Source organism: Macaca mulatta, chromosome 18 (genome assembly GCF_049350105.2).
Source record: "Macaca mulatta isolate MMU2019108-1 chromosome 18, T2T-MMU8v2.0, whole genome shotgun sequence".
NCBI classification, from domain to species: domain Eukaryota; kingdom Metazoa; phylum Chordata; class Mammalia; order Primates; family Cercopithecidae; genus Macaca; species Macaca mulatta.
Window position 1 is genome coordinate 39,342,887 of NC_133423.1, and position 26,853 is coordinate 39,369,739.

The window sequence follows — 26,853 nt, forward strand, 5'->3', positions numbered from 1 at the left end:
GAAATTAAGTAAGATCCATTTCATCAGAAGGACTAAGTATTCCATTCTATTGAGAGTTTACTTTCTAACTGTACCTATATTAATGTTCCAGCAATTCAAAGCCAGCCAAGTTCTCCTCTCTTCCCTTAAATATTTGTTAGAGCTCGAAATATGAGCAATATAGTTGAAGTTCAAAAAAAATTGCTGAAACTCTGTAAAGACATGCTACATATTTGAACTCAGAAAAATTTAGTTTTATTTTTCTCCTTAGTTTTATTGAAGTGAAATTGACAAATAAAACTTGCATATAATAACAGTGTAGACTGTAATGTTTTGGAATATGTGTACATTGTGAAATGATTATCACAATTGAACTGATGATCATATCCATCACTTCATGTAGTCATCTTTTGTGTGTGACACAGAATATTAAGGATCAAACCTCGCTATATACCACTTTCTTATAATGGAATCCACCAAAATTTCTCTGCTGAAGATTCTTTGGGCAGGACCATCTCAGAGGCAACCCTGACTTTCTCAGTTTCCTTTCAGAATTGATCTCATGGATTTTGATCTTTTCCTCATCTTCTCATCCCAGTGGCTGTCTTTCATATACTGTATCATGCCAACAAATGTGGAAAAATATTCAATTATTATGAAAAACCCTAATACTGTAGGTACTTATATCAAATTAGAGAAATATAAATAGCAGCATATACTAATACAAAAGTACACAGTACAAAAAAAGTCTTAAATGTGAAATACCTGAGTTGGATGACTTCCTTGCCTCGTAACCAGGTAAAACTTGGCGGAGGATAGCCAGAAACACAACATTCCAGGACAGCATCTTTTCCTTCAATGGCTACTACATTGGATGGTCTTTGCAGAAAATACAGCTGTCTGTGCAGTCCTGGATCTATGAGAGGAAAAAACAGTATCACGTAATGTATGAAAAACATTGCAAAGATAAATGGTATACTTTGATTTTTTTTCCTAACCAGACAAAAGATGAAGAAAGAAAAATGGAAAGATGTCAATGAAATTTACAAACTCCTAAAACAGTTTTTTTCATCCCAAGTTTATAGGATTATGGTATTGAAATATTCTTAGCTGTAGATGATGTCATGATATAGGGCATCAGCTTGAGGCTATTCATGTATCTGAGGTTACCTATAAGTAAGCAGGCCTTGTTTACTTATCGGCATTGGAGAATAGAAAAATGTCAATAGCTTTTCTAAATGTTATTATCCAAAACTTTTTGATATGTTCAGTTTGCCTACCACCAATATCTATTCTATTTTCTTCTACATTGTTTATTGCTTCTGTGGCTCGGAAAATAAGAGAAGCAAATAGATTAGAATCTGATATATTCAAATTGTGTTAAATAGCATACAGGTACTGAGGATTAGAATACACAGGTGCTGAGAAAATAACTGCTTTCTGAGCCTGAAGCAAGGGGATAGAAAAAGATGGCACAATCATGGGGTAAATATGCTCAGTTATAAGAGATAAAAGCCAAATAATGAATTAGAGAAAAATATATATTTAAAGAACAAACAAACCCACGTAAGGACATTGCAAAAAGCAGGCTAGAAATATAAGAAGATACCTAGGAAATGGTAATTCTTAAAGATGCAGGAAAGACAGATTTGAGGAAAGAATGAAAAGTTTCGTACTACAAAGAGGTTAAGCAAAATGTAATAGAATCCAAGTAAGGAAATGGTCCAATTATTCATCCATCCCTATATCCATGGTCTTTGTAATTTTGCAATTCCATCTGTAAAGAGGTGAACTCTTTCTCCCTACTTCTTGTTGTTACTTGCTTCCACCAATTAAATACAGCGGAAATGAAAAAAAAATAATAAAGAAAATAACTGCTTTCTTAGAAAAGGAATTTACATTTGTATAACTTGAGTTGGTTTATTTTATAACTAATCTAACTGCCTGGCTTGTTTATTTTTAATTTTCACAACATTTGAAAGAGTTTGCCCCTAGAGCTGAGACCCTGGGTCAGTGAAGGGCTCTGCACCCTTCTACTTCATCTGATGCATTTACTAGTTCTATATATGGAACATTATTCACTTTCACTAGTAGATAACTGAAACAGTGTTTATGCAACCTAGGAACTCTTTTGATTAAATCCTTAAATACATTTCATCCAAAGTTGCTAAGATTGTATCAGGTGGAATACAGGAAAAATTCACAAAGTTCTAAGCCCAGAATGCAATGCTCAGGTAGGCTTGCTGAAAGTTAAGAGCTTCTATTTCCCCTTCTATATAAGCTCTACTAATAATGCCTGGGGACACACCAACACCAGTCCTTAGAGGAGGGTATTCTACCCATGGCAGTGTCCTCTGACCAGACCTGTGGACTAAAATCATGTCACTCAAAGTTTATTTGAGACAAGATACTGTGTTTTCAAGTACCCATTAAAATCCACATCTCCTGAGGAAGGCTTAATTGAAGCCATCTTCAACCTAATTCATTCAGTGGGATTATCCTGTAATCTGTCATTTTGCAGAATCAAAGCAAAATCTGGATGCAAAGAAAATGAGGCAACGAAATCTTTTGAACTAGGATTGGGGTGAGGAGAATCGCTGAGGGAGGATAGACCCAATGGAGTCATAGCATGAGCTGCTGGTGATCAGAGAGGATATAAAGTGGGAGGGGACGTAGGACACATTTGACATTATCCTTAGTTTTCATCAGCCTGACCCAACTCCGCACAGGTGAATCACAAGGTGAATCACAGGATAATAAAAGACACCTATTCTCAAGCTAGTAGTTGGGACAGTAATTGTTACCTAAAGTATTCTTTGTGTGGAGAGAGAAAATTTCACACTTTCTCAGTCTTCCCACATTTGCTTCTGGTTGTTCCAGCAACAAAAATAAATACTCTTCACAATGAAAATATTGAGAGCATTTTCCAAATAGGTTCATCTTTATTATATCAATATTGTAGAAAAATATCTCAGAACTTTTGAAAATTGCTGATGGTATGCTCCATTTCCTTTCTTCAAAGTGACTTTTCAAATCTCTCAAATATGGTTTGAAAGACAATACAGCTTATCGATAAATTTCCTGAACAGGAAAGTTCCCAAAATTTGTATTTACAGATAGTTGTCTTGATATTAGAGGCCTTTGCATTTTAATATTTTACTTTCACCACCTGCTCCTCAGTAGAAATGTTTCTACAACTTATACTACACAATATAGTTTTACAATATCCCCTGTGAAAAACATCAAGATCTACTTAATCTTCTAGCTTAAATAAAAATTACCTGGTACCTATCAACAATGCTACTAATTAACCCATGGAAGAGACACTTTTTCCTTATTTATTTATTTATTTATTTATTTATTTATTTATTTATTTTGAGATGGAGCCTCTCTGTCACCCAGGCTGGAGTGTAGTGGTGCCATCTCAGCTCACTGCAACTTCCACCTCCTGGGTTCAAGTGATTCTCCTGCCTCAGCCTCTCAAATAGCTGGAATAACAGGCATGCTCCACCATACCTGGCTCACTTTGGTATTTTTAGTAGAGATGGAGTTTCACCATGTTGGCCAGGCTGGTCTCGAACTCCTCATCTCAGGTGATCTGCCCGCCTTGGCCTCCCAAAGTGCTGGGATTACAGGTGTGAGCCACCATGTCCAGCTGACATTTTCTACTCAAACTATTTTACTTCATCAGAAAACAAAATCATGCAACACAAAATGGTTATTTAATATTTTATTTAAAAATTTTTATTTACTAAACAGTTGAACAGATAGATAGTTCAGAGAATTGTCATATATCAGGTCCCCATCACTTGCAATGCAGTTTCTCCTATTATAAACATCTTACACTAGTGTGTTATATTTGTTACAATTCATGAACCAATATTAATATATTATCATTAACTGAAGTCCATAGCTGCCATTCTGGTTTGTCCTTTACTTTTCATAATTCTATGGGCTTGACAAATGCATGTCATATCATTTGAAATAATCTCAGCATCCTAAAAATCCCTGAGCTTCACCTATTCATCCCACCCCTGCCATCCCTACCAAACTCCAGGCAACCACTGATCATTTTACTATTTCTATAGTTGTACCTTTTCCACGATGTCGTATCACTAGAATCATAAAGTACATAGCCTTTTCAGACTGGCTTTTTTCACATAACAATATACATTTAAGATTCTTTCATGCGTTTCTGTGGCTTGATAGGTTGCTTATATTTATTGCTGGATAATATTCCATTGTATAGATGTACCAGAGTTTATCTACTCATCTTTTGAAGGATACACCTTGGTGGCTTCAAGTTTTTGGTGATTATAAACAAACCTGCTATAAACATTCAAGCGTACATTTTTATCAGGACACACATTTTCAACTCAATTGAGTAAATACCTTGGAGTGCAAGTGCTAGATTGTATGGTAAAACTGTTTAGCTTTGTGAGAAACTGCCAAACTGTCCTCTAAAGTGCTGTTCAATTTTTCATTGCCACCAGCAAAAACAGTTCTACATCCTTGTCAGCATTTGCTATTGCCATTTTTTTTAATTTTAGCCATTCGAATACATGTGTAATGGCATATAATAGATGTTTTAACTTGCAATTCCCCAATGGACATATGATGTTACACATATTTTTATGTTTACTTTCCATTTTTGTATCTTCCTTGATGAGGTGTCTGTTCAGATTTTTTATCTATTTTTAAATTGATTTCTTTCCTTATCATTGAGTTTTAATAATTTGTTGTTTGTGTCAGATTGAAGTCCTTGATCAGAAGTGTGTTTTGCAAAATTGTTTTCAATCTGTGGGTTGTTTTTTCAATCTGTGGGTTCTTTTAACAGTGTCTTTTGTAGAAGATACGTTTTTAATTTTAATAAGGTCCAACTTACCAACTTCTCCTTTCATGGGTTATTATTTAGTTGTTATATATAGAAATGCATTGCCAAATTTGCTTACCTATATTTTTCCTACATTATCTTCTAGAAGTTTTATAGTTTTGTGTTTGTATTTAGGTTTACAGTTCACTTTGAGTTAATCTTTGTGAAAGGTATGTCTGGATTCTTTTTTTTTTTTTTTTTTTTTTATATGGACATTCAATTGTTCCAGCACCACTTGTTCAAAAGGCAATTTTTTTTCCCACTGACTTGATTTTGCTCAACGATCAACTGACTGTATTTGTCTGGGTCTATTCTGGGGAGTTCTCTATTCCATTGATCTATTATTTTGCCAATATCACACTATCTCAACTGTTGTAATGTTATAGTAAGTCTTGAAATCAGGTAGTGTCCACCCTTCAACTTTGTTCTTCTTATTCAGTATTGTGCTCACTATTCTGGGTCTTTTGTCTTTGCATGAAACTTTTAGATTCATTTTGTTTAAATTAAGAAAATTACTTACCAATAGTTAATCTTTGTTTTAAAATATCAGTGATCTAAGCATCACGGGCTTATACAGCCAAAAAAGAACCACCTACTTTTCCATTTTCAGATGGAGCATGTATAGTGCAGATTACTCCAATCTTGACTTGGCTCATTTCAGTGACGTTTGTTACCATTGTGGCTTCATAGGCATTGGAATTTGTGACATTCATTATATGAAAATGTCAGCTTTTGACAGAAAAACATGATTTTATTTCCCCAAGGTATTTCTTTGTATCATTTAATAAGTTCTAACACTAAGAAAGTTCCCCCAAAAAGTAATATAATTTTTCATTAATAGTAAGTAGTTCATGTATTTTACAACATCGTGCTAGATGAATGATCAATTAATGTTTTAATATTCTCTAATCCAGAAGGGAGGATTTTTACTCTTTTTGTAAGTCAGGCCTGACCTCATATCTTGCTTTGACTGGTAGATTGTGGTGAAAGCTACACTGCATGAGCTCTGCAGCCAAGGTCTCAAAAGGCCTTACAGCTTTTGCCATTGCTCTCTCTTCACACTACCATGTTAGTCTAGCCAAATGGAAGATAGAAAGTCACATGGAGCATAACGGAGGCCCTCAGTCAACAGCCAGCACTAGCTGTCAGGCATGTGAGTGAGGCCATCTTGAAACCTCTCTCTCAGCCAAATGCACATAAGTGAGGCAAAGTGAAACTGGCAGAGAAACTGTTCATATAAACTACAGAATCATAAGAAATCATAAATCATTACTGTTTTGAGTCACTAAACTTTGTAGTTTCTTATGCTGCAAAAAATAACTGAAGTATATTCATAAAAATGAAAACAAAACAAGATCTCAGAAACTTAAAATACCAAGCAACTGTTTTTGTTATTTCAGTTTGATTTTTAGTTTCTGTTTTTGCACTGCTGGAATGTTCTACAGAAACATTATTAAACTTGATACCTGCCTTATTTTTTCTTTTATTTACAATATGAGTTTTAGAGAGTAGGATTAAGAAAGTATATTTGTATTTTTAAATGAAGAGGAAAAAGATGCAATTTTCAAGGTTAACATTGTGTGATGGAATTATGGGTGGTTTTTTCATCTTTGGATTCTTATGTATTTTCTAAAGGCTTTTAAATAACATGTAGTATTCTCAGAGTACAGAGTTATCTTAAACTCTAGTGTTGCAAAGTGTAGAGAAATTGTACCAGCAGCAAACAATTATAAAAGTTAAAGACTAACATTCAAGACACATATATAAAAGTAAATGAGAGCTTTTCCTCTAAGCTCCATAGGAATAGATTAAAAAGTCCTGGGAGATGTGAACTTAAAATTCTAGGTTGTGAGTCTTGTTGACTAAATCGATTTTAATGGAACCATGATGAAATCAGTAATTACTGATTAAAAATCGTTTGTGTTCTCATTATATGGGAACCACTATTCATATCCAAATGCAGTTATGCATCTAATAGAATATAAAGACTTTTCCAGTGAATTAATGAACATAGTTCAATTACAGGAGAGGGTATCAGAATGCAAATTTGTAATGTTCTATTTCATAAATTGGTTGACCCTTATGTGGTCATTTTCCTTTTTATTCTCTAAGGTATCCATAGATTTCATTTATTTGTATGTATCTATGACATATTTTAAAATAAAACTAAGAGAAAAATATAAGTGTGGGTCCTAGAAAGCATATTTGACAAGAGCTTTACAGTCAAGCCAGCAGAAAGGAAGGATTTTTTCTATTGTCAAATTTTGGTATTAAAATCTACAAAAGCATACCTCTTTAATGTGACACTCATGAATGTAAATGTACAAAATTATGCAACTACTTTTCTAAATTTATTAAAAGCAGTAATGCTTTGCTTGATCTCAAGCCCAGTTTAGCATTTTCCTGTTGGGGAGAAAATATTGACCTGATTCTTTGAACTGGTCTGTTTGTTATCCTGGTGGCAGTACAGCTAATCCTCCCAGACAGCAAGAGGGTGGTATGGAAATAAAGAAAGAGAAAACAGTCATTACAGTGATACTGATCTCAGACTACACAGATTGCATTAAAGTGTGGAACCACCCTATGGCAATATGTTGCCTTTGCTATTCTTTCCTTTCTCTCTTTCCTCTTCACTTTTTCCTAAATAGAAATATTGGCCTACTTTAGCTTAATCTGTTATCCGGGTTGAGGATGATCAGTCTACAATCATTACAACAAAGAACAACGATGCAGACAGTGAATCTCAAACTGTTGGGTCTTAGGAACTTTTGTACTTTTGAAAATTATTATCCCCTTGAAGTCCTTTAGCTTTTGGTTATATAGGATATAGCAAAAAATACGTTCCATACTAAAAATCAAAACAGACTTTTAAAATATTTATTAAATATTTATTCTTTTTGAAACAGGGTCTGTCTCTTTCTGTTGCCCTGGCTGGAGTGCAGTGGCATGATCTCGGCTTGCTGCAACCTCCACCTCCCTGGCTCGAGCCATCTTCCACCTCAGTCTCCCGAATAGCTGGGACTACAGGCACATGCAACCATGCCCAGTCATTTTTGTTTGGATTTTTTTTTTCCCCCGTAGAGACAGGGTGCCCAGGCTGGTCTCAAACTCTTGAGCTCAAGCAATCTGCCCACCTCAGCCTCTCAAAGTGCTGGGATTATAGGCATGAGCCGCTATGCCCAGTCTACTAAATATTTATTTTTATCCAATAACATTTTTTTAAAAAAAACTATATTTGCCAAAACAAAAATATTGAGTATAGTGGTAGTTCTTTCCATTTTTATAAATCTTAAAAATTATTGGTTTAATTTAAAAATACTTTCTGCATTCACATTGTTCTGTTGTTTTTGTTGAATTACATAGAAGCAATCTGGCCTCAAATAAATATGTACTTGGGAAAGGGAGGTGTATTTTGATAGCCTTTTCACATAATTGTAGAGATATCCTTGAACATTAACAAAACTCAATAAGCAGCATCTTGAAAATTAGTTGTAATGTGAAATCTGGCGCCATATTGATAAATGTTTTGTCCTATGTTATGTAAAAATCTACTGATCTAGCTGGTATTTTGAATAGATCTTTTACCCATGCATGATTTTGTCACATCAATCACTGGTTATTTGGATTGGTACATTGTATTAGACACAGCTTCCAAATGTTGACACATTTATAGAGTAGCAAAAAATTTCATTTGCTACTCTCACCACCAATCCCATCAGAAAGGTGCTTGAATGTTGGAAAGCTGTCAAGCTCCCAGTGGCAGATACATGTTTTGCAAATTTCTAACTTAGAAACTTGAATTTCATTCTTGGCAGTAAATATAATTTTCCTTGAAGTAGCTAGCTCACTTTGTTCATTTATGAGAAATGTGTAACAAGTACCCAAGTCTCAATAGCAAGTTTTTCTATTGACTGTCCTTTCAAGTAAAAATGGTGTTTCATAAAGGAAAAAAAAAAAAAAGGTAGCTAATTCAACTTGAAACTCAAATTATCTCAGAAGTGTTTACCATGCAAAACCCATTATACTTTTAGTTTTGTGTATGTATTTTCCTATTTTGATATTTGGAATACTAAAAAGATATGTACTTTAAGGATCGAGACAATACAATTAATAATTTTCACTGCTCTATCACGGACATTCTTAAGCCAACATGGTAAAAAAAAAAAAAACTCAAAAGATATATTAGTATTATGAAAATAATTTTTGACCTTGCAGATCCCCTGAAAGCATCTCAAGAAATTTCGAAGTTCTAGGTACCTATCATACTTTGAGAACAAATGCAGACACAGTCTCATAAAATAATCATGTTTCTGAAATACTCAAGAAGCCCATTTTCCTTCAACATAGAAATAGTTTTATATCTTTCAAATAGAAATTGATAAATTAAATATATTTCTTCTTTTTCCCCCTTTCTGTCCCCTTTTTCTTCCTTCCTCTTTTCTACCTCTCCTGCCCCTCTTATTTTGCATTTGAGTAGTGCAAAAAATAAATATGTTCAATTACTATATTTCAGCAATAGTTTGTTAAAAGTCCAATAGCATCATGGATCATATAACCTGACATATTTACTTATACTTAATATATTCAGAAACAAAAAGTTAGCTCTCATCAGGCCCCATGCCCTAAAGAAGGGAAGATGTATTAAAGGAAGATAATATATCCTTTTAAAAGAATTTTTTTTAAAAAAAGGTTAAAACATTACAATGGTCAAATTATTTGAGTGTGTGTGACCTACTGAGAGGCATATTTCACTGTCCATATTCACAGAGTTTCCCAAATGCCTTTGGGGCCACAAAATTTTATCTTCCCCTCATGGTAGACGACTTGGTTGGTCATATGAATTATCCAACCTGCGATGCTTCTTAGAGTCTAAAAAAACACTCCTTACAAATATTTTAGGACACTGGGTGTGATTAAAACTATCCTGAGTAAACTAGAATTTATGCTCATGCAGTGATGTCTACAGCTTTCCTTTAACAGGGCCATTTCTCTAAACAATTATTTAGGAACCTCAACACCAAATTTATGGCGCTGAATCTAAAGAATAACTGAGACATAGAGAAATTAAATTGTGGACTGCCGACATCTACGCTGGCAAGAAAAACAATACCAGTTTTCACAACTTAATAACTGTCTTCCTCAAATAACCAGTAGTTGCTTTTAATTTTTATGCTTTCTGAATGCAAAAGCCTTTTTTTGCTCATTGTGTACTCCTTGGTTTTCTTTATTAAATTCCTGCCTCCATGGAATATCAAACACATTTCCAAATGGAAATGAAAGGGCACTGCAGGCTACTGTGGTGTATTCTCTTTGATTTCTTCCCAGGCATAAGAGTTACAAATTAATTTAACTTCAGAGAGCTGGTTTGCTCTGTCTGCATCCTCAATTTCAAGCTAACCTACTGTTCACCTGCTGGCTGCTTCGCCATCCCCCATCTAGCTCTGTTTTAGAAAATTCAGCAGGTACCGTGAGCCTTCAAACACCAGTAGGTACTCTAATATGTGCTCTGAGTGAAAAATTCCATGAAACTCCTTCTAACTCTGTATTTAGAATATTCTTTACTGAAAAGCCAGCCAAATCCAAACTGATCACAGGAATCAGAATTTATTTAATAAAAAAATGAAAACCTCCATCTGGCTGTAAGCCAAGAAGCTTTGAACATGGAGGGAGAAAGGAGTCATTTCTCTGGAGCTATTATTCACCACTCTAGGATTCTATTATTTTCCTTCCTCATTTACACCAATTCAGTACTAAAAATGACATTCCCTCTCTGTAAATATCCCTACATCTGTTCATATTTCCTCTTTCTTTCTCCATGTACACATACATATTGCTATTTCTAGTTAGAGTCTGGCGGAAGAAAGGAGAGCATCTATTCTTATCACTGGCGTATGGCTTCTACCCCTTGTGTCTCACAGCAAATTTTGAGTCTATCAGATTCATTTTGTAGCAAGTCTGAAGGAAGTGATTTTTTTTTTATTTTTAGATTTTTTTTTTTTAATTTTGCAGCTGACAGTAGAATCCCAGAAAACAAATGTTGCCATTATGATGTGTCAAAGTTAGTTTGGAGAATCCAAAAATCTTCATAATGTATAGATATATGCATAAAGCAGCATGAAAAACTTTCCAGAAAAGCAATGGGTTTGTGATTTTGACTCTTGTTGTTTGATCATGAACCAAAGCATTTGGATTATTTCCCATTTTGCCAGTGTTGAATCAATAAAAGTGTGCCCATAATTTATGACTAAATTTATCTTTTTTTTATGTTCCAGGAATAAATTGATGGCAAATGAGGCCAGAAAAGGAAGCAAGCTCTACAGGTCTTTTCACTATTTTTTTTTTGTGACTTTTGCTTCATGGGTTACAAGTTTGGCTTCTACACACCCTCAGGGAGGCTTTCTTGTTCATGTGAGAGTCACGGATGATTGCCTCACCCTTAAGATGACCCATCTATAGGGCTGTTAAATGTCACATTCATAAGTAAATGCAGAAATGACCATATTTTGTCCTCATTAGACTCTTGGGGGGAAAAAAAAGGTTCTCTCCTTTCCAAGACATATTCATTCCTCTACGTGGAGGATAATCTCAAATACATTGTTTTTGCTTTTGAACTTACGGGAAATAGTAACTTACCAGGAAATAGTAGCTAAGAGAATATAATATAACCCATATCTAACATCACTCAAGGTCAATAATAAAAATAGAAAAAAAAACTGGTAGATTTGCTGAGGGGAAGATCACAATTTTAGAATGACAGACATGACTAGAAAAATGTAATCAGTCCCCAAGTTTTTAAATGTTCAGCTTGGAATCCTAAGCCTTGCTGATATCCACCCAAAGAGCACTGGGAAAGAAAGAATTATGTTTCAATTCAGAATCAAACAGAAATGGTCTATGTATCCACAGTAAGTCAGTTTAGGCTTATCAACATATGAGGCTTTGTTACATCTGAAAGGAATGTCACCAGCTCCATGTGAAAGACTGGTTACCTTGATTATCGCACAATGGTTAACTGACCTGATCTACTATAACTAAATCCACTACAACACGGTTGTCAGCTTACTCCTGTGCTCTGCCTAGAGTAAGGAGTAGCAGGCTCAAGTTATCATCCGGTGTGGAGAGGGTCTCAGAATGACGTGGAACTTAGTTGTACACAGTAAAAGGTATCCTGTCTTCTTTTGGTGTGATTTGTGTGACAGCATAAACTGACTTAAAACTATTTTTTTATTAATTATTGTGTTATAGGATGGCCTTGTGGCTTTTAAGGATTAGATTTCATCTTGCAGACCCAAATTGTTCAACTCTAGGATTGTAAAGGCAGAGTTGAGGGTGAATGTGGAATGAAATAATAAATTAGATCCTTTGTAGTGAAAAGATTTGAAAAGGCTGATTCCTTCTCTTAACAGATAAGGAAACTAACGGTTTGAGAGGATTAGAATTGTTCACCAGTAATGAAGATCAAATACTATCAAGCTTATTTATCTCCTGACTCCTATTTCTAAACCAGTTCCTCTTGTACCACATCATACAGCAAAGGAAAATAATGCTACTGGAGAGGTAAAGAAACGTAAAATCATGTAGCAATAAGTTACTAGAGAGGAAGAAGGTTCAGGAAACTCTGACTTCTCTTAGATGTGAAAATAAAATGCAGAAATGTACCAGGACTACAGATAAATAGCCTAAAGCATGTGTAATGAACTACCAGTAGACAAATTAATACTTATGAGACCCAGAATCCAAAGTCAGGTAATTTATTACCAGAGAAATAATCTTGACATGAAAATCGATTTATTTAAAACTGGAAACTCTAAAATGCTAAGCTACTGAGGACTTTGAAGTTCCAGGCACTGTACTTGCCTTGTCAAACTCAAGTCTCACAACCACCCTATGAAATATGTGATATTACTTGCTACATTTTATAAGATAAATAAATAAAGATTCAGATTAAGTAACATGCCCTAAATTGTACAATTACCAGGTGGTGAAACAAAGATTTGTACTTAATCTGTGTCAGACCCCATGATACTAACCACTTACTATAACAGTAGTTCAAGTCGGGAATTTTTAATATTTATTAATTGTTCAATGTTAAGTCAATGTGAGCAGAATCCATGGAAAATGGATTGTGAGTGTCCATATGCAGACCTTTTCATGCCATCTGAATTAAATCTGATATATCTAGAAAACATGGACTTCACCTGGCTTACATACAATATGATCATATACTTCATTTTTTTTTCTGGTATATATGAGAGGAGCACAAGAAAGCATTTTATCCATCTTAAATTATGAAAGGCTAAGTGCACCCTTTTTATACCCTGGTATAGGAGAAAGTTTTATTCAAACTAGATTCTTATAAAGAAAACACACTATGTGAAAATCCTACAATGCACAAAAAACGTTAAATATGAGACAAAAATATCAGGTAATGCGTTAACCTAATGGGCTGTTCACTTCCTTTTGTTTTTTGGGTGTATGTTTATGTCAGTATATTCATTGCTCAAAAACCTTCAGTGATGCCCAATCATCAACAAAGTTAATTGAATCAATTCTAAATTCCTAGGCATGAGGTTCCAGGATCTCCATAAGTGAGCTCAACTTCTCATTCTGGTTTTATCATCTACTGGAATCACTGTACAGACAGTTCTTCCCTTATGATCTATAAGATAATAATCTATAAAAATCTTCTGAATTTCCCAACTAGTTCCTTGTCTATGTTCATTTGGAACTAGATTTGAGTACCTGAATTTGCCCTTCTCTGCCTTATGTTAGTCATAGGGCTACATGAATTAACCATCTGGCTTGATGATAAATTTTAAAAGTGAAGAAAGTGTCCTCTTTGTTATACAGATCATTATTCCATAGAAATGGGATCTATTTTCTGTAACTACAACCTATTTTATAGAAAATAGATTAGTTTTGAAATATAAGTAATATTTAGCAAAACTAAAAAGTTTAATGTACCATTGAGGAATAAATTCTTAGTGATGAAGAAAAATCTAAAACTATTTGTTTTCCTTTCAGACAGGATTTTCCTTTCAAATAAGATGGATTTTAGAATGGTTTCTGCTAATATTTATTTCAACAAAAATAGAGAAAAATCATATATATTTTAGTCCAACTTATTTCTTTAAAAGCCAATGTCTCTATTTAGATAAATATTTAGTTCAGGTCTATACAGGGCTCAGAGTCATCTAATTGTAGTTAAACAAACAATAGATTGAATTACCAATTGATCAATTCAATTAGGCCATTAAGCAAACTAAAATAAGAATTCCATTGTATAGGCCAGTAATTGTAGTCAATCTAGTGCCCAAAGCAGATTTATAATTCTGCAATTCAATCTCCTGCTTGGCATTCAGACATGATGTGACATGAACAAAGTGAACTTGACAACCACAATGGCTGCTTCCATTCATCACATGTTCGCCATTACACACAATCAGATATTGTAAAACATCTCAACTCTGACTTAGTGTTTTGTTATTGATATTTTAAAAAATGCTTTAGAACAATGTATTACTGATTCTGTTACACATGTATAATTTCCAAAAGCCAAAATTTAATTTGTCTTAAAACATTAACCAACAAATGAAACTAGGTACTAATTTTCATACCTTTAATGACATAATTATTTTAATCTGGAAGAGATAAAACTTTATGGGAAAATATCTTCTAAAAAAATCTGTTTTAAACACAATAACACTACTCTCCTACTTCCGGTCTCAATGAAAAGTTCTACTAACCAGCTTTTTTATCAGAGCCTGGATTCTATCCCCTCACCCATAAGCCTCTTGTGATATGTTTCCAGGACCAAATCAAACATCATTTCTGGATCTTTCCATCTCATCCTCCTTACCATTTAATTCCCTTCCTTCCAGCTTCTTCCCCTTTATTGCTTCCTGCCTATGAGCCAGTCAGAAGGTATACAGTTCGCCTGAAAAGGTTTTGATCTCTATTTTCTTTATGCTTTGTGCATGGTGCTCTTTTCCCATGGTGTATACTTCTCTTTACCTAGCTAGTACTTGTTGATATGGCTCTTTTGAGGGTAGTGGTGGCTCTGTGTTTTCTTCTTTCACAACACAGCCTACTTGCTTTGTCTATTTCCCCCATTGGACTATAAGCTTTTGTAGGGCATGGTATTCCAACATTTCATTCCTAGCAACCAGCAGGATGCCAGGTATATAAGATTCATTCAAAAGTTAATTGAATAAAGTATTTATTTAATGAATAAAGTGAAACTGGTTGCTGAAAGATAGCACTTTAAAACTACTGTTTGTTAAACTCTGAATTTAATAGACCTCAGTTACTTCGTGATAAAAGACACCTTCTATATAAAAGAGGCAACCTGAAATAAGTTTCACACAGACTTAAGTAAGTATATTAAATATTATTTAGAATTATATAACTATAACCACATACACATAAATTCAAACACTTCTTATGAACTATGGTAAAAATGAATGTTGGGGAAAGTTGCCAAATTTCTCATTAACAGCTATGTCTCAAACTAAAGCAAGATATAAATTACTTCATCAGTCAACATGGTAATTTAGTGACTCCAGAAAAAAACAAACCTTTCAAAAGTTCTAACCATTCTGGTACCATGTTTAATAGTCCTAAGTCATGCTAATATGATGTTTGTATAGGTGCGTGTATGTATTAACATGTATACACACATATACACACATATGTATTATATCTGTAATTTATTACTGCCTCACATCGGTACTTAGAGAGAGTGGAAATTGATTCAGAAACGATTAGCATGATTTTTAAAATGAGAGAACCCTAAGTGGCAACTAAGAGAAGCAGAGATTTGCCATTCATTCATTCACTCACTCATTCATGCTCTCAATCTCGTACTTACTGTGCATCTGTGAATTTGACCTCTACACCAACTTGTAAACTTGAGGATGTGTTAAACGCATTCTCCTTTAGCAAGTTCTTTATTTGACAGCTAGCCTACGAGACAGGCTTAGCCAAGTATAACAATAACTTGTGTGTGTGCACGCATGCATGTGTGCACACGTTCATGTACTATCTTAGCTCATAATTTTTTCTAAAGTTTATAATTGAATTCATAGAATTTAGATAAAAATCTTCATTTGATGTGATGCATTTACAAAAATATCAGTTTCAATTCGGCTAAGAAATGCTCACACATCTCAAAAGTACAACATAGTCTCTATTTTAGGCAAATTAACAAAGCAAAATTTGGCTTTAAATAAATCTCCATGGTTTACAATGCAAATGGCTGTTGCAAGGCGAACAAAGAAAGGTAAATGGGGATTTATTATGTCTCTGTGTCTTTTAAAACTTTGCATTTCTAATTTAATATTTCATTAGTTCAACTTGATTCCTTAATACCACTGGAAAACAGACTTTCCTGTCATATTCAGATAAACATATTCTTGCCAATTTTCTATGCAGCTTACCTTGGCTTCCTATCTGGTATACTCAACAGATGCATTATTAATAATATGTGAATATAAATATTTAAAACTTTGTGTATGTAATGGATACATAAATAGATGCATGTATGTTTTGGGAATAAATGCTAGTTTTGCTTCTGTCATTGCCTAGCGGATGAAATGTAAGTGTTGCCAGTGTTTATTGACACATTTAAGTCAGTATCCCTGTGACTAATGGAGTACAGAATATACAAAAGAGAGGTTTTAGAGATGTCCTCATTAAAGCACCTGGAAACTTCCAATTGAATTGCCAATTTGCTCTTAGAATTACAGGAATGCTACTCTCTGCATAGCTGAAGTACTTGTGATAACTATACATGGTTAACAGCATGGAGACGGAAGCCAACATCCATGCTTTGAGATGTAGTCAGTTCCACTTTCTCAAGTGTGTGCCTTTTTTGTGATTCTCAGAAGAGCATCTAAGTCAGTCTTACAAGTTTGGCTAAAAGAGAAACTAGGCATTACATGAGTATACTACAGTAGAGGTTATTGGAAGAGAAGAGATCTTAGGGAACATCCAATTCAACCCTGACTATTTAGAATCACAAAATGAGGCCAGTATCTTAGAGATTTGCCAGAGAACAGAAAGTAAAATAAGAGTTGGAGAGAAATGACTTTTTTTTTTTACCATCATATCAATCACACCCTATTATAATTACTTACATGTGTGCATCCACCCAGAACTCTAATGAGCCAGGCTCTGGGACAGTTTTAGTCACTGCCATATTCCTAGTACTTAGCACCATGCTTCTCAGAAATAAGCGTGTGAATGGACAAGTAAACGAGTGTTCAGTGTGGGCGCAGCGGCTCATGCCTGTAATCCCAGCAATTTGGGAGGCCTAGGCAGGCAGATTGTTGGAGCCCAGGAGTTTGAGACCAGCTTGGGCAATGGGGTGAAACCTCTTCTTCACAAAAAAATACAAAAAATTAGCCGGGTGTGGTGCCACAAGTCTGTTGTCCCAGCTACTGAGACTGAGGTGGGAGGAGCACCTGAACCTGGGAAGTTGAGGCAGCAGTGAGCTGTGATCACACCACTGCATTCAGCCTGGGCAACAGAGTAAGATCCTGGTCTAAAATACATATATACATACATACATATATGATATCTATATATATATCATATATATGATATATGTCACATATAATATGTGATAATTATATATTCTATATCATGTATATATGATATATACTATATGTATGATATATATCACATATGATATATACCATATATTAAAAATTTTGTGTATGTAATAGATATGTAAATAGATGCATGTATGTGTATCTAGCTAGGAAATTTATTCTAGGGAATAAATGCTAGCTTTGCTTCTGTCATTGCCTGATAGATGAAATGTAAGTGTTGCCAATGGTTATTGATACATTTAAGTCAGTATCCCTGTGACTAATGAAGTACAGAATATACAAAAGAGAATTCTTCACACTTTACCACATATTCTGTCTGGCACTACAGTATGCTCAGAGGCTAAAAAGTAATGAAGATGTTGCCATTCATCTCTAGAGCTTATTTATTGCTAAACAAAACAGCCCTGTAAAATTAACAAAGTAGGTAAGATCAGCCTAATTTTAATATTGAACTATATATGATTAATATTGAACTATGTATAATATATATCCTATATGTATAGTTCAATATTAACTTAGGGAATGTTCTTAACGTTGCAAGTTTTCACCTCCCTCCTTTGAAATGAATAAAAACTACCTCTTAGACTGTCATCAGAGGAAAATGAAAAAATAAGTGAGAAATGCTTACCAGTGGGGCTTGCACAAAGAAACACTCACTAAATAGTCATAGAACAATTGAATGAATAAACGAGAGATACCTGTTTTTCCAGAAACTTCAAGACATGAAAAAAAAAAAAAAAAAAGAACAGCTTTTGGCACAACCTCATTGAATGCTTTGGCAAGCAAGCAAGTAATGATGAAAAGCAAAACACAATGAACAATACAGAACTTATGACCATTACAAATATCTGTTAAAGAAAAAATTGTTTTTCAACTTACTGCAGAGAATATCGTTCTGAAGGCAACAAAGAGCATTGCAATACCTGATAAAATTCTGACTTCTGCTTCATTTCCTGTTCTTGAGCTGGCTGGATTTCGAGCTGAGCATCGGTAAATTCCAATGTCCCCTGGTTGGAGTCGGCTGATCTGCAGTGCTCCAGAGGGTAAGACCACCACTCGGGAGTCGCCTGGGATTGGAGTCAGGTCCTGTTGGTTCTTCTGCCAGTGGATTGTTGGCATGGGCTCCCCAGTGACTTCACACTTGAGTAGCACTGTGTCTCCCATGAAGGCTGTGACAGATTCTGTCTGAGAAAGGAACCTCAGTGGTCCTAGGAGAAAAACAAAGAAGGAAGAGTAAGTCTTCCAAAAAAGGCACAATAATCACCAGTAAAAATAATCACACTTTGTATTCTTTATAGAAAATTATATTTTATAAGCTGTTTTCTCAAACATCATCTCATTTGCTCTTCACACTTTACCACATTTTCTGTCTGGCACCACAGTATTCTCAGAGGCTAAAAAGTAATGAAGATGTTGCCATTCATCTCTAGAAGCTTATTTATTGGTAAATAAAACAGCCCTGTAAAATAAACAAAGTAGATAAGAGCAGCCTAATTTTATAGATAAGGAAATTGAGGCTCAGAGAAGTGAAATTCCACATTCGAGTTCAGTTTCTAGATGACAGTCCTACAGAGAGAAACTTCTTCTTCTGAATCCTGGTCCTATGGACAGAATTCCTGTTACCCTACTTTGGACAAAGGGTTATGAAGTCATGAAGATTCATGAAGGACTGGTCATATGGCATACCTGCAGCAGCTTCAAGAAAGAGGGATGACAGGAACCACCAATTATAGTAACAAAGGACTGTCTTTTAGGGTTTACTGCTTACGGTAAATGTTCATCCACATTTGCCAGCTATGGCTGTGGTGTAGTGAAAAAGATTTAAAAGCTGGAATTAGAATAGCTTGTGTTTCTAGACTAGTTGAGCCACCTATTCTATATGAATACTCTGGAAACTTGTTTCTTTGGACCATGAAATGGGATAACATCTAATTCACATGGTCACTTCAATATTCATATGAAATAACATGTGAAAATAATGCATTCATATGAATGAATATAAGGAAAAAATAAAAGAAACTGGCCATTACCGAATATAAGCATAGTGAGAAATAAGCCTTCTCTGCCATGACATTGTACATGAGAGACGTAGATGTTTTCACCTTGCCATCTTGCACTCCCTTTTATGTATAAGTGGTTATTTGTGATCCTAAATTTTGACCGTGAAATTCTTGCGTTTTTTTAAATGATTACAAAGAAATCTATTGGTATCAATTATGCCATCATTGAAAGATCACTGGCAAGTTTATTTTTTAGAGAAAATTCAACTAAATTTTAATTATTATTAATGTTTGCTATTCATCCCAGTTAAATTCTGATATTTCTATATTCATTTGAGTCATTCCAGAATTGTTTTAATTGTATGGACATGTAACAATAAACTTTGATCCATTCATCAGTCTGGGGTTCATGTCAAGTTTTACTAATCATATTTTATGTTACTGTGATTTTTATTTTATAAATTTAAGTCAACATTCCCCAGGTCCAGGTTTAAATTTTGTCAAGAAAGCTTGATTGTCTCATTAATCTTTAGTAAACAAAATTCTACTGTGTTCAGTTTTAATTACCCTTAGTTTGAATTTGCGTCTATTAATTTTCATGATCTTAATTTTCCTCACAACCTGATAAAAATTTTGCTGTGACCGAAAGGGTAAACATAAAATGACCTGAGTCAAATCATAATTTAATATGAGAGATAATAAGCAATGCTATAGAGATGCTATTTCACTTTCCTTCCCTAAGTGAAGGTGAAATTTTACATCTCTTTTAGGGATTAGAGTTTTTGGACCACAAAATAACTGAATCTATGAAATATAAAACTAGATCAAAATTATATGTGGGTTAGGTACAAGCTGCTGAAGGATATCACTCATTATAGCTATATCCACAGAAATAGACCTGCAATTCTAGAGCTGCAATATTAAGATTGTTCTTTGTGAGAATTATTAATGATATACCATGCAAAAACCTTAATATTGATGCAAATATTAATTTCTCCCTCACATATATATTCTAAAATTACTCAGCTGATTCTTAAACTAAGGCTCTGAAATCTGGATCCACGGGGATACCTGAATAAACACTACAGTTTACCTACAGGGGGCGCCAGCCACTTGCCTAATTTTATTCTTTTTCAGTTAGAAGAACTAATCTGTGTCTGTGCTGCATCTACCACTGCGTGAAGAACAAAAGGAATTAGTTAACAAGTACCCAGGCTTACTGCTCAAAATCCAGTTTTCAGACTGTCTGCATTATATAGTCTTGTTAGTCTATTCCAAAGAAGTATGTTAATCTACTACAGACTGGCTCAGGTATGGCTTTAAGGCATGTACTTAAACAGAGCATGATCTGTATCTACCACACAAACCAAAGTTGCAATGAGTAGTGATAGATGTGAGGCTTATGTAGGGCAATGAGTTTCAAACAAATTTTATTTTTATTTAATAGTTTTCTTCTTGGTTGTAATCCCTAGTATTTTATTTTGCAGTTAAGGAAATGTAGTCAGGAATAATTTTCCAATACACACAAGTTATATATTTAATACATGTAGGTGAGAATAAAATTTTAAGTTGATTTTAACAATCTGGACATTTATATATTCAGATTTATGGCTCTTTTGAAGTTACACACATTGGATAAATTTAAAGCATTTAAACCATTTATTCATGGTGGTTCACACCTGTAATCCCAGCATTTTGGGAGGCAAAAGCGGGAGAATCACTTGAGCCCAGGAGTTTGAGACCAGCCTGGGCAACATGATGAAATGCTATCTCTACAAGCAATTTTTAAAAATTACCCAGGTGTGGTGGCACACACCTGTGGTTCCAGCTACTCAGGAGGCTGAGGTGGGAGGATCGTTTGAGCCCAGAGGCAGAAGTTGCAGTAAAGCTAAGACTGTGCCACTGCACTGTAGCCTGGGCAAGAGAGTGAGAACCTGTCTCAAGAAATACTAAAATAGAAAATAAAACATCCATTTTACAACCGAATGTCTATTGCATTCAAAAATGTATTTCCAAGTAGGTTTCAGAGCCTGAAATATGTAAAATGAAATAGTAATTCAAACCGATACTCAACAATTGGTTTCCTACGTAAACTTCATCTACCTGGAAGAATTTAATACAAAGGCTGGGATTGCATATTAATATAATTAGACTTAATAGAATTGGCTAATAGAATTGCATGTACTCTGTGATGATTTCAGATCTTAACAAGCCAGGGTCAGAACTGCATCTTGTTTAAAAGTTAACAATGCAATGTTTGAAAATTTCACATAGTTGATTATTTGTCATAGTGAGAAATTACAAACATGATGCAGTCTTTTCCTTCTGTCTCTAAATGGGAAACTCTACACATTCAAAAGCAATTCTAAGTTTATAAGGCTCTATAAGGCTTGACTTAGCACTCCCAATATTGTGCTAAATTTTAGCACTTACATCTCATGGTGGTGTAACAGTCTTAAAAGAAGAAGAAGTTACAGGCTATCAACTTAGTACTATAGTTTCAAGGCACGTGTATGAATATCTAGTAATGGACAATAAACTCACTATAACTCATATGTATGAAATACTGTATTTTCATAAAAGTCATTTAATGTTCTCATGCAATACAAACGATTCCCAAGCTTCATCCAGAGAAAGATACAGGAATAATTTTGACTAGATCCTTGTGAAAAATAGTTACCTGCTCAACAACAGCCTGTTCATGGAAAAAGCCTGGTGCAGACTCATTAGGCCACATCTGATCCATTGTAAACATAGCAGCAATGGTCTTCCTACCTCTATGTTTTTCTCACTCAAATGCATTCCAAACATAGTCAAAACATCAGTGCTTCTACATCACTAAAGTTTTTGCTTCACTCTGGAAATCCTGAAGTTCCCAACATGTGCTGGCATTGTCTTTTGCCACAAAATCAGACAAATGGTTTTTTGTTTAATATGTGCACATGTATCTAGCACAATGTACCTTCAGGCTCCCTTTCCACAACTTCTGCAAAACAATTCTCAGATCGATTGAATTTGGAGATATCCTAAACATGGTTTCCTCTTGGCTGTATTTCTCATGGAACTTCCTCTAAAAAGGAACATCCTCTTTCCTAACATCTACCTATCAAATCTCTAGTCATGCTTTAGGCACTCAGTCAAAAATCTCTCCCTTTTTCCTAGTCTTAGTTACTGTAAATCATCACTCCACCTTTAAAATTTTTATAGTACTCACAATTTGCAGATACTATAAAAAGTTAAGTGTATAAATAAAAGCTTGAAAAGTATTTCTACATTTGTGTGGATGTTTTCTGTATTTTATTTCTGGGAAGTATATCAAATATTTACTGAAAGAAAAAAATATACAAATACTGGCTGAGGTGCTATGTGACTCTAAAGGCTTAAATGGAGTATTGCAGACATACAAATTTTGAAAGTTGGATTTGAGCTTTGGCTCTGTCACTTTCCAACATACTCTGTAGCAGTTTGGAATAATGAGATTACCTAGAGTCACTTCTCTGCTTCATTATTTAACAAGCTAGATGACTTTGGGAACAGATTCAGTTTTATCATTTATGCCATTTTAAGCACATTTATAAATGACCTTATTTAATCTTCGCAATGACTCTTTAAGGAAGTATTATTATCTCCACTTTCTAGATGGAACTGGTACCAAACTATTTCAAATGTTTATATGGTTGTTATTTTTTCTTTTCTTTTTGTTTTTTGAGCACGAGTCTTACTCTGTTGCCCAGGATGGAGCGCGGTGGCACAATCTCAGCTCACAGAAACCTGTCTCTCGGTTCAAGCAATTCTCCTGCCTCAGTATCCCAAGTAGCTAGGACCACAGGCACATGCCACCATGCCCAGCTAATTTTTGTATTTTCAGTAGAGGCAAGGTTTCACCATATTGGCCAGGCTGGTCTCAAACTCCTGACTTCAAATGATCCACCCACCTTGACATCCCAAAGTGCCAGGATCACAGGCGTGAGCCACTGTACTCAGCTCATGATCGTTATTTTTAAAGGTTTAGTACTGAATTATTATATTTCTTAAAATACCTTATTTCCCTGACATAAACAAAACTATTTCAAAAAGACTTTCTTTTATATATCAATACTCTTTACTCCTCAACCCTCAAGTAGCAGTACTGTACTGAGTACACTTTTTTGTTTAGTAAGTACTTTCTGCCTTACGTTGAATTCCCATAGACAGATTCCAGCCTGAAGTACTTTACTATTAAAAATAGCACACAAACTATTTTTGGTGATTCGAAGGGCTTACATTGTTAGCCTAGGAAAAGGTTGTTTTCAAGAATGAATTTCAAAGTTCCTACCTTCACACCTAGCCTGGCCCAAGATGCTCCGGCAGTTTTAAATACAGAACACATGGTTTGCTGGAAGTGTCCCACACAAGCCAACTTCCAGATTTCCATATTATCTGCATCTCCATACATTAACAAAGATCAGAACTTATTAGTGAGAAACTATAAAAAGGAAAGAACATTTTGGTTTACATATGGAAAAGTCAGACACATATGGAAGCTCTGTTTAATCTCCTTAGAAATGATAAAGACCGTTTTAATTCAAATTTTATAAGTGATTAATACACAGTGAAAGTGCCTGGGCTTCAGCATCAAAAATTTTCATGTCAACAGTTCTAACTATAGTTATATAGTAAGCATGGAGTGCTATTAGCAAGAGCTATAGAGTCATTATGAGACTGCCATAGAGAAATGGGTCTTACCTTGTTATTTTGAGTCCTGAAAAGGATCTTCCATTGTTCCGTAATACTAATGTTAACACTAAAAGGATTCATCAGGAGTCTACTTATGTGTTACTTTGTTAAGTGTTGCTCAATGCCTGTTAAACAGCCATAACCCCAATTTGTTCCTAGAACATTTATTAACTATCCATGCAAGGAAGAGTAAAGGTTTTACTCTATTTGCAGCTCTTCAGTAACAGACAGTTTGAATACCTGAGACTTAATAGTCCAATGCAGTATCAGAATTCTCACTTCCTCATAGCAGCTTTTCCCAAGTCTGGATAGAACCAGTTGTCCTACAGGTTTTATGTCCAGCACTTACTTCAATCGTAATTAATTAACTGTGGAATTTATTTGATAGCCATCATCTAGACTAATCTGTAAATTCCACAAATCAAAGCCGAGTCTTTTTTTTTTTTTTTTTTTTTTTTGAGAGAGTCTTTCTCTGTCGCCCAGGCTGGAGTGCAGTGGCGCGATCTCGGCTCACTGCAAGCTTTGCCTCCCGGGTTCACACACTGCCTCAGCCTCCCCAGTAGCTGGGACTACAGGCACCCACCACCACGCCTGGCTAATTTTTTGTTTTCAGTAGAGACGGGGTTTCACCATATTAGCTAAGATGGTCTAGATCTCCTGACCCTATTTATCCTCGGCCTCCCAAAGTGCTGGATTACAGGCGTGAGCCACCGTGCCAGGCCAGAGCCGAGTCTATTTTATTCTATACTGTAAACACTTAGCATGGTGTGTGGCAAATATTTGGCCATCAAATATATGTTGAATGAAAAATATGTATCATTGTTAAGATAATCAGTTTAAGCAAATATTCCAGACCCTAAACATTGGAAAGTTTAGGAAACACTAGCAATAACTAGGAAAGCATGAAGAGTTAGTTAGAGGAGCTTTGGAGCTTTGGAGTGGTGGCTTAGGCCTGTAATCCCAACACTTTGGCAGTTTAAGGTGGGAGGATCACTGAAGGACAGGAGTTTGAGACCAACTTGGTCAAGATAGAGAGAGTCTGTCTCTATAAAAATGTTTTAAGGACGATGGTGGTGGCTCATGCCTGTAATCCCAGAATTTTGGGAGGCTGAGACGGGCAGATCACCTGAGGTCAGGAGTTCGAGACCATACTGACCAACATGGAGAAACCCCGTCTCCACCAAAAATACAAACAATTAGATGGGCATGGTGGTGCATGCCTGTAATCCCAGCTACTTGGGAGGCTGAGGCAGGAGAATCACTTGAACCCAGGAGGTGGAGGTTGCTTTGAGCCGACATTGTGCCATTGCACTCCAGCCTGGGCAACAAGAACGAAACTCTGTCTCAAAAAAAAAAAAAAAAATTGTTTTAATTAGCCAGGTCTGGAGGTGCACACCTGTAGTCCCAGCTACTCAGGAAGCTGAGGTGGCAGGATCACTTGAGCCCAGGAGTTCGATGCTGCAGTAAACTATGATCACATATCTGCATTCCAGCCTGGGTGGCAGAGAGACACACTGTCTTTGAAAAATAAATAAATAATAAGAGAAGGGAAAAGCAGTGATTTTTTTCAGGAAAGCAGAAAAGAGCTGAGACTAATAAATCATCTCATCTGAAGAGACTGGGGTCGGGGGGGTGGCAGTGGTGAGGGGTGGACAGGCTATGCGTAAGGCATTTGTGAAAATATTATCTAAGCCACATACAGTTCAGCTGTAAATCAGTAGACATTTTGAATGGGATTTCCTCATCCTCCCTTCACTTCACTATCCTCAGGAACAAAGTTATCAGTGGTCTCAGGGCCAGCCCCCACCCAGCTGGGACAGCCTGGGCAATGGCTGTGGCCATCAATCTCAGACCAATACATATTTCCTCAGAAGCTAGGCACAACCCAAATATTTGCTGTCACCAGGCAGTAGAAATGTTAATAGCAAAAGCAGCAAACATTTTTCATTTGGGCTTTTCCTTTGTGATGCTAAAAAAAAATGAGGTAAAAAATCACCATGGCAATGAATGGAAAGCTGCTAAATCTATAGGGACATCAAAAGTGTTAGGCTCTCAGAATTAAAATAAAGAGAACAATAGTCTCTCCCTACCCTTCCACCCAAGCATACACACACTGCACAGACGACGAGAAATCTTTCCATCAGATCCAGACAGTCAGAAAGTTTGAATATTTTTGAGGTGTACTCTCATTTAATTCTAAAGTACTTTAGTTTTCAAGCAGAAGTGGAAATAAAGCATTTCACAGTCCGGGTTTATGCCAAGACTTGCCGCCTCTAGGGAGGTCTCTCCTCCACCCACACCCCCAGAATGGGCCTGTTCCTTCTTTTAAATTCTAATCTGAAAATAGCACATTCTTCCAATTTGCCCTCTAGCCTTGTTGGCAGACTATCAGCATCCACATCTTCTCCTGTGGAAGGTCTAATTATTAAGTAATTAAAGTTCATTTAATAAAAAGAGACTTATCAATTGGGGGACAGACCTTGGGGTTGGAAATACGCCTTGCTTTTAAATATTCAGCAGTGTGGTAATACTCTGCAACTGCCAGAGGAGAGCTGCTGTAAATGCTTTGTTTGCTCCAAATTAAAGCCTGAAGGTTACATCCCTTCAAAGCCAGACCTCCTTTGCCCTTTTTAATTCTCAAATTAGCCAAAGGGCAGAGAATAGAGGCAAA

The 26,853-nt window shown here is 35.4% G+C and overlaps 1 protein-coding gene across 2 annotated transcripts in view; it reads right to left on the bottom strand.

Annotated features, from left to right (window-relative positions):
- DCC (DCC netrin 1 receptor) overlaps nucleotides 1-26,853 on the bottom strand; it is a 1,210,743-nt gene that overhangs the window by 628,644 nt on the left and 555,246 nt on the right. For both annotated transcript variants that reach the window (XM_028837901.2, XM_028837898.2), the window contains exons 3-4: nucleotides 18,390-18,674; nucleotides 745-895 (exon numbers count right to left, since the gene is read on the bottom strand). In XM_028837901.2, coding sequence (XP_028693734.2) covers nucleotides 745-895; nucleotides 18,390-18,674 — 436 coding nt within the window. The remainder of the gene's footprint in view (nucleotides 1-744; nucleotides 896-18,389; nucleotides 18,675-26,853) is intronic.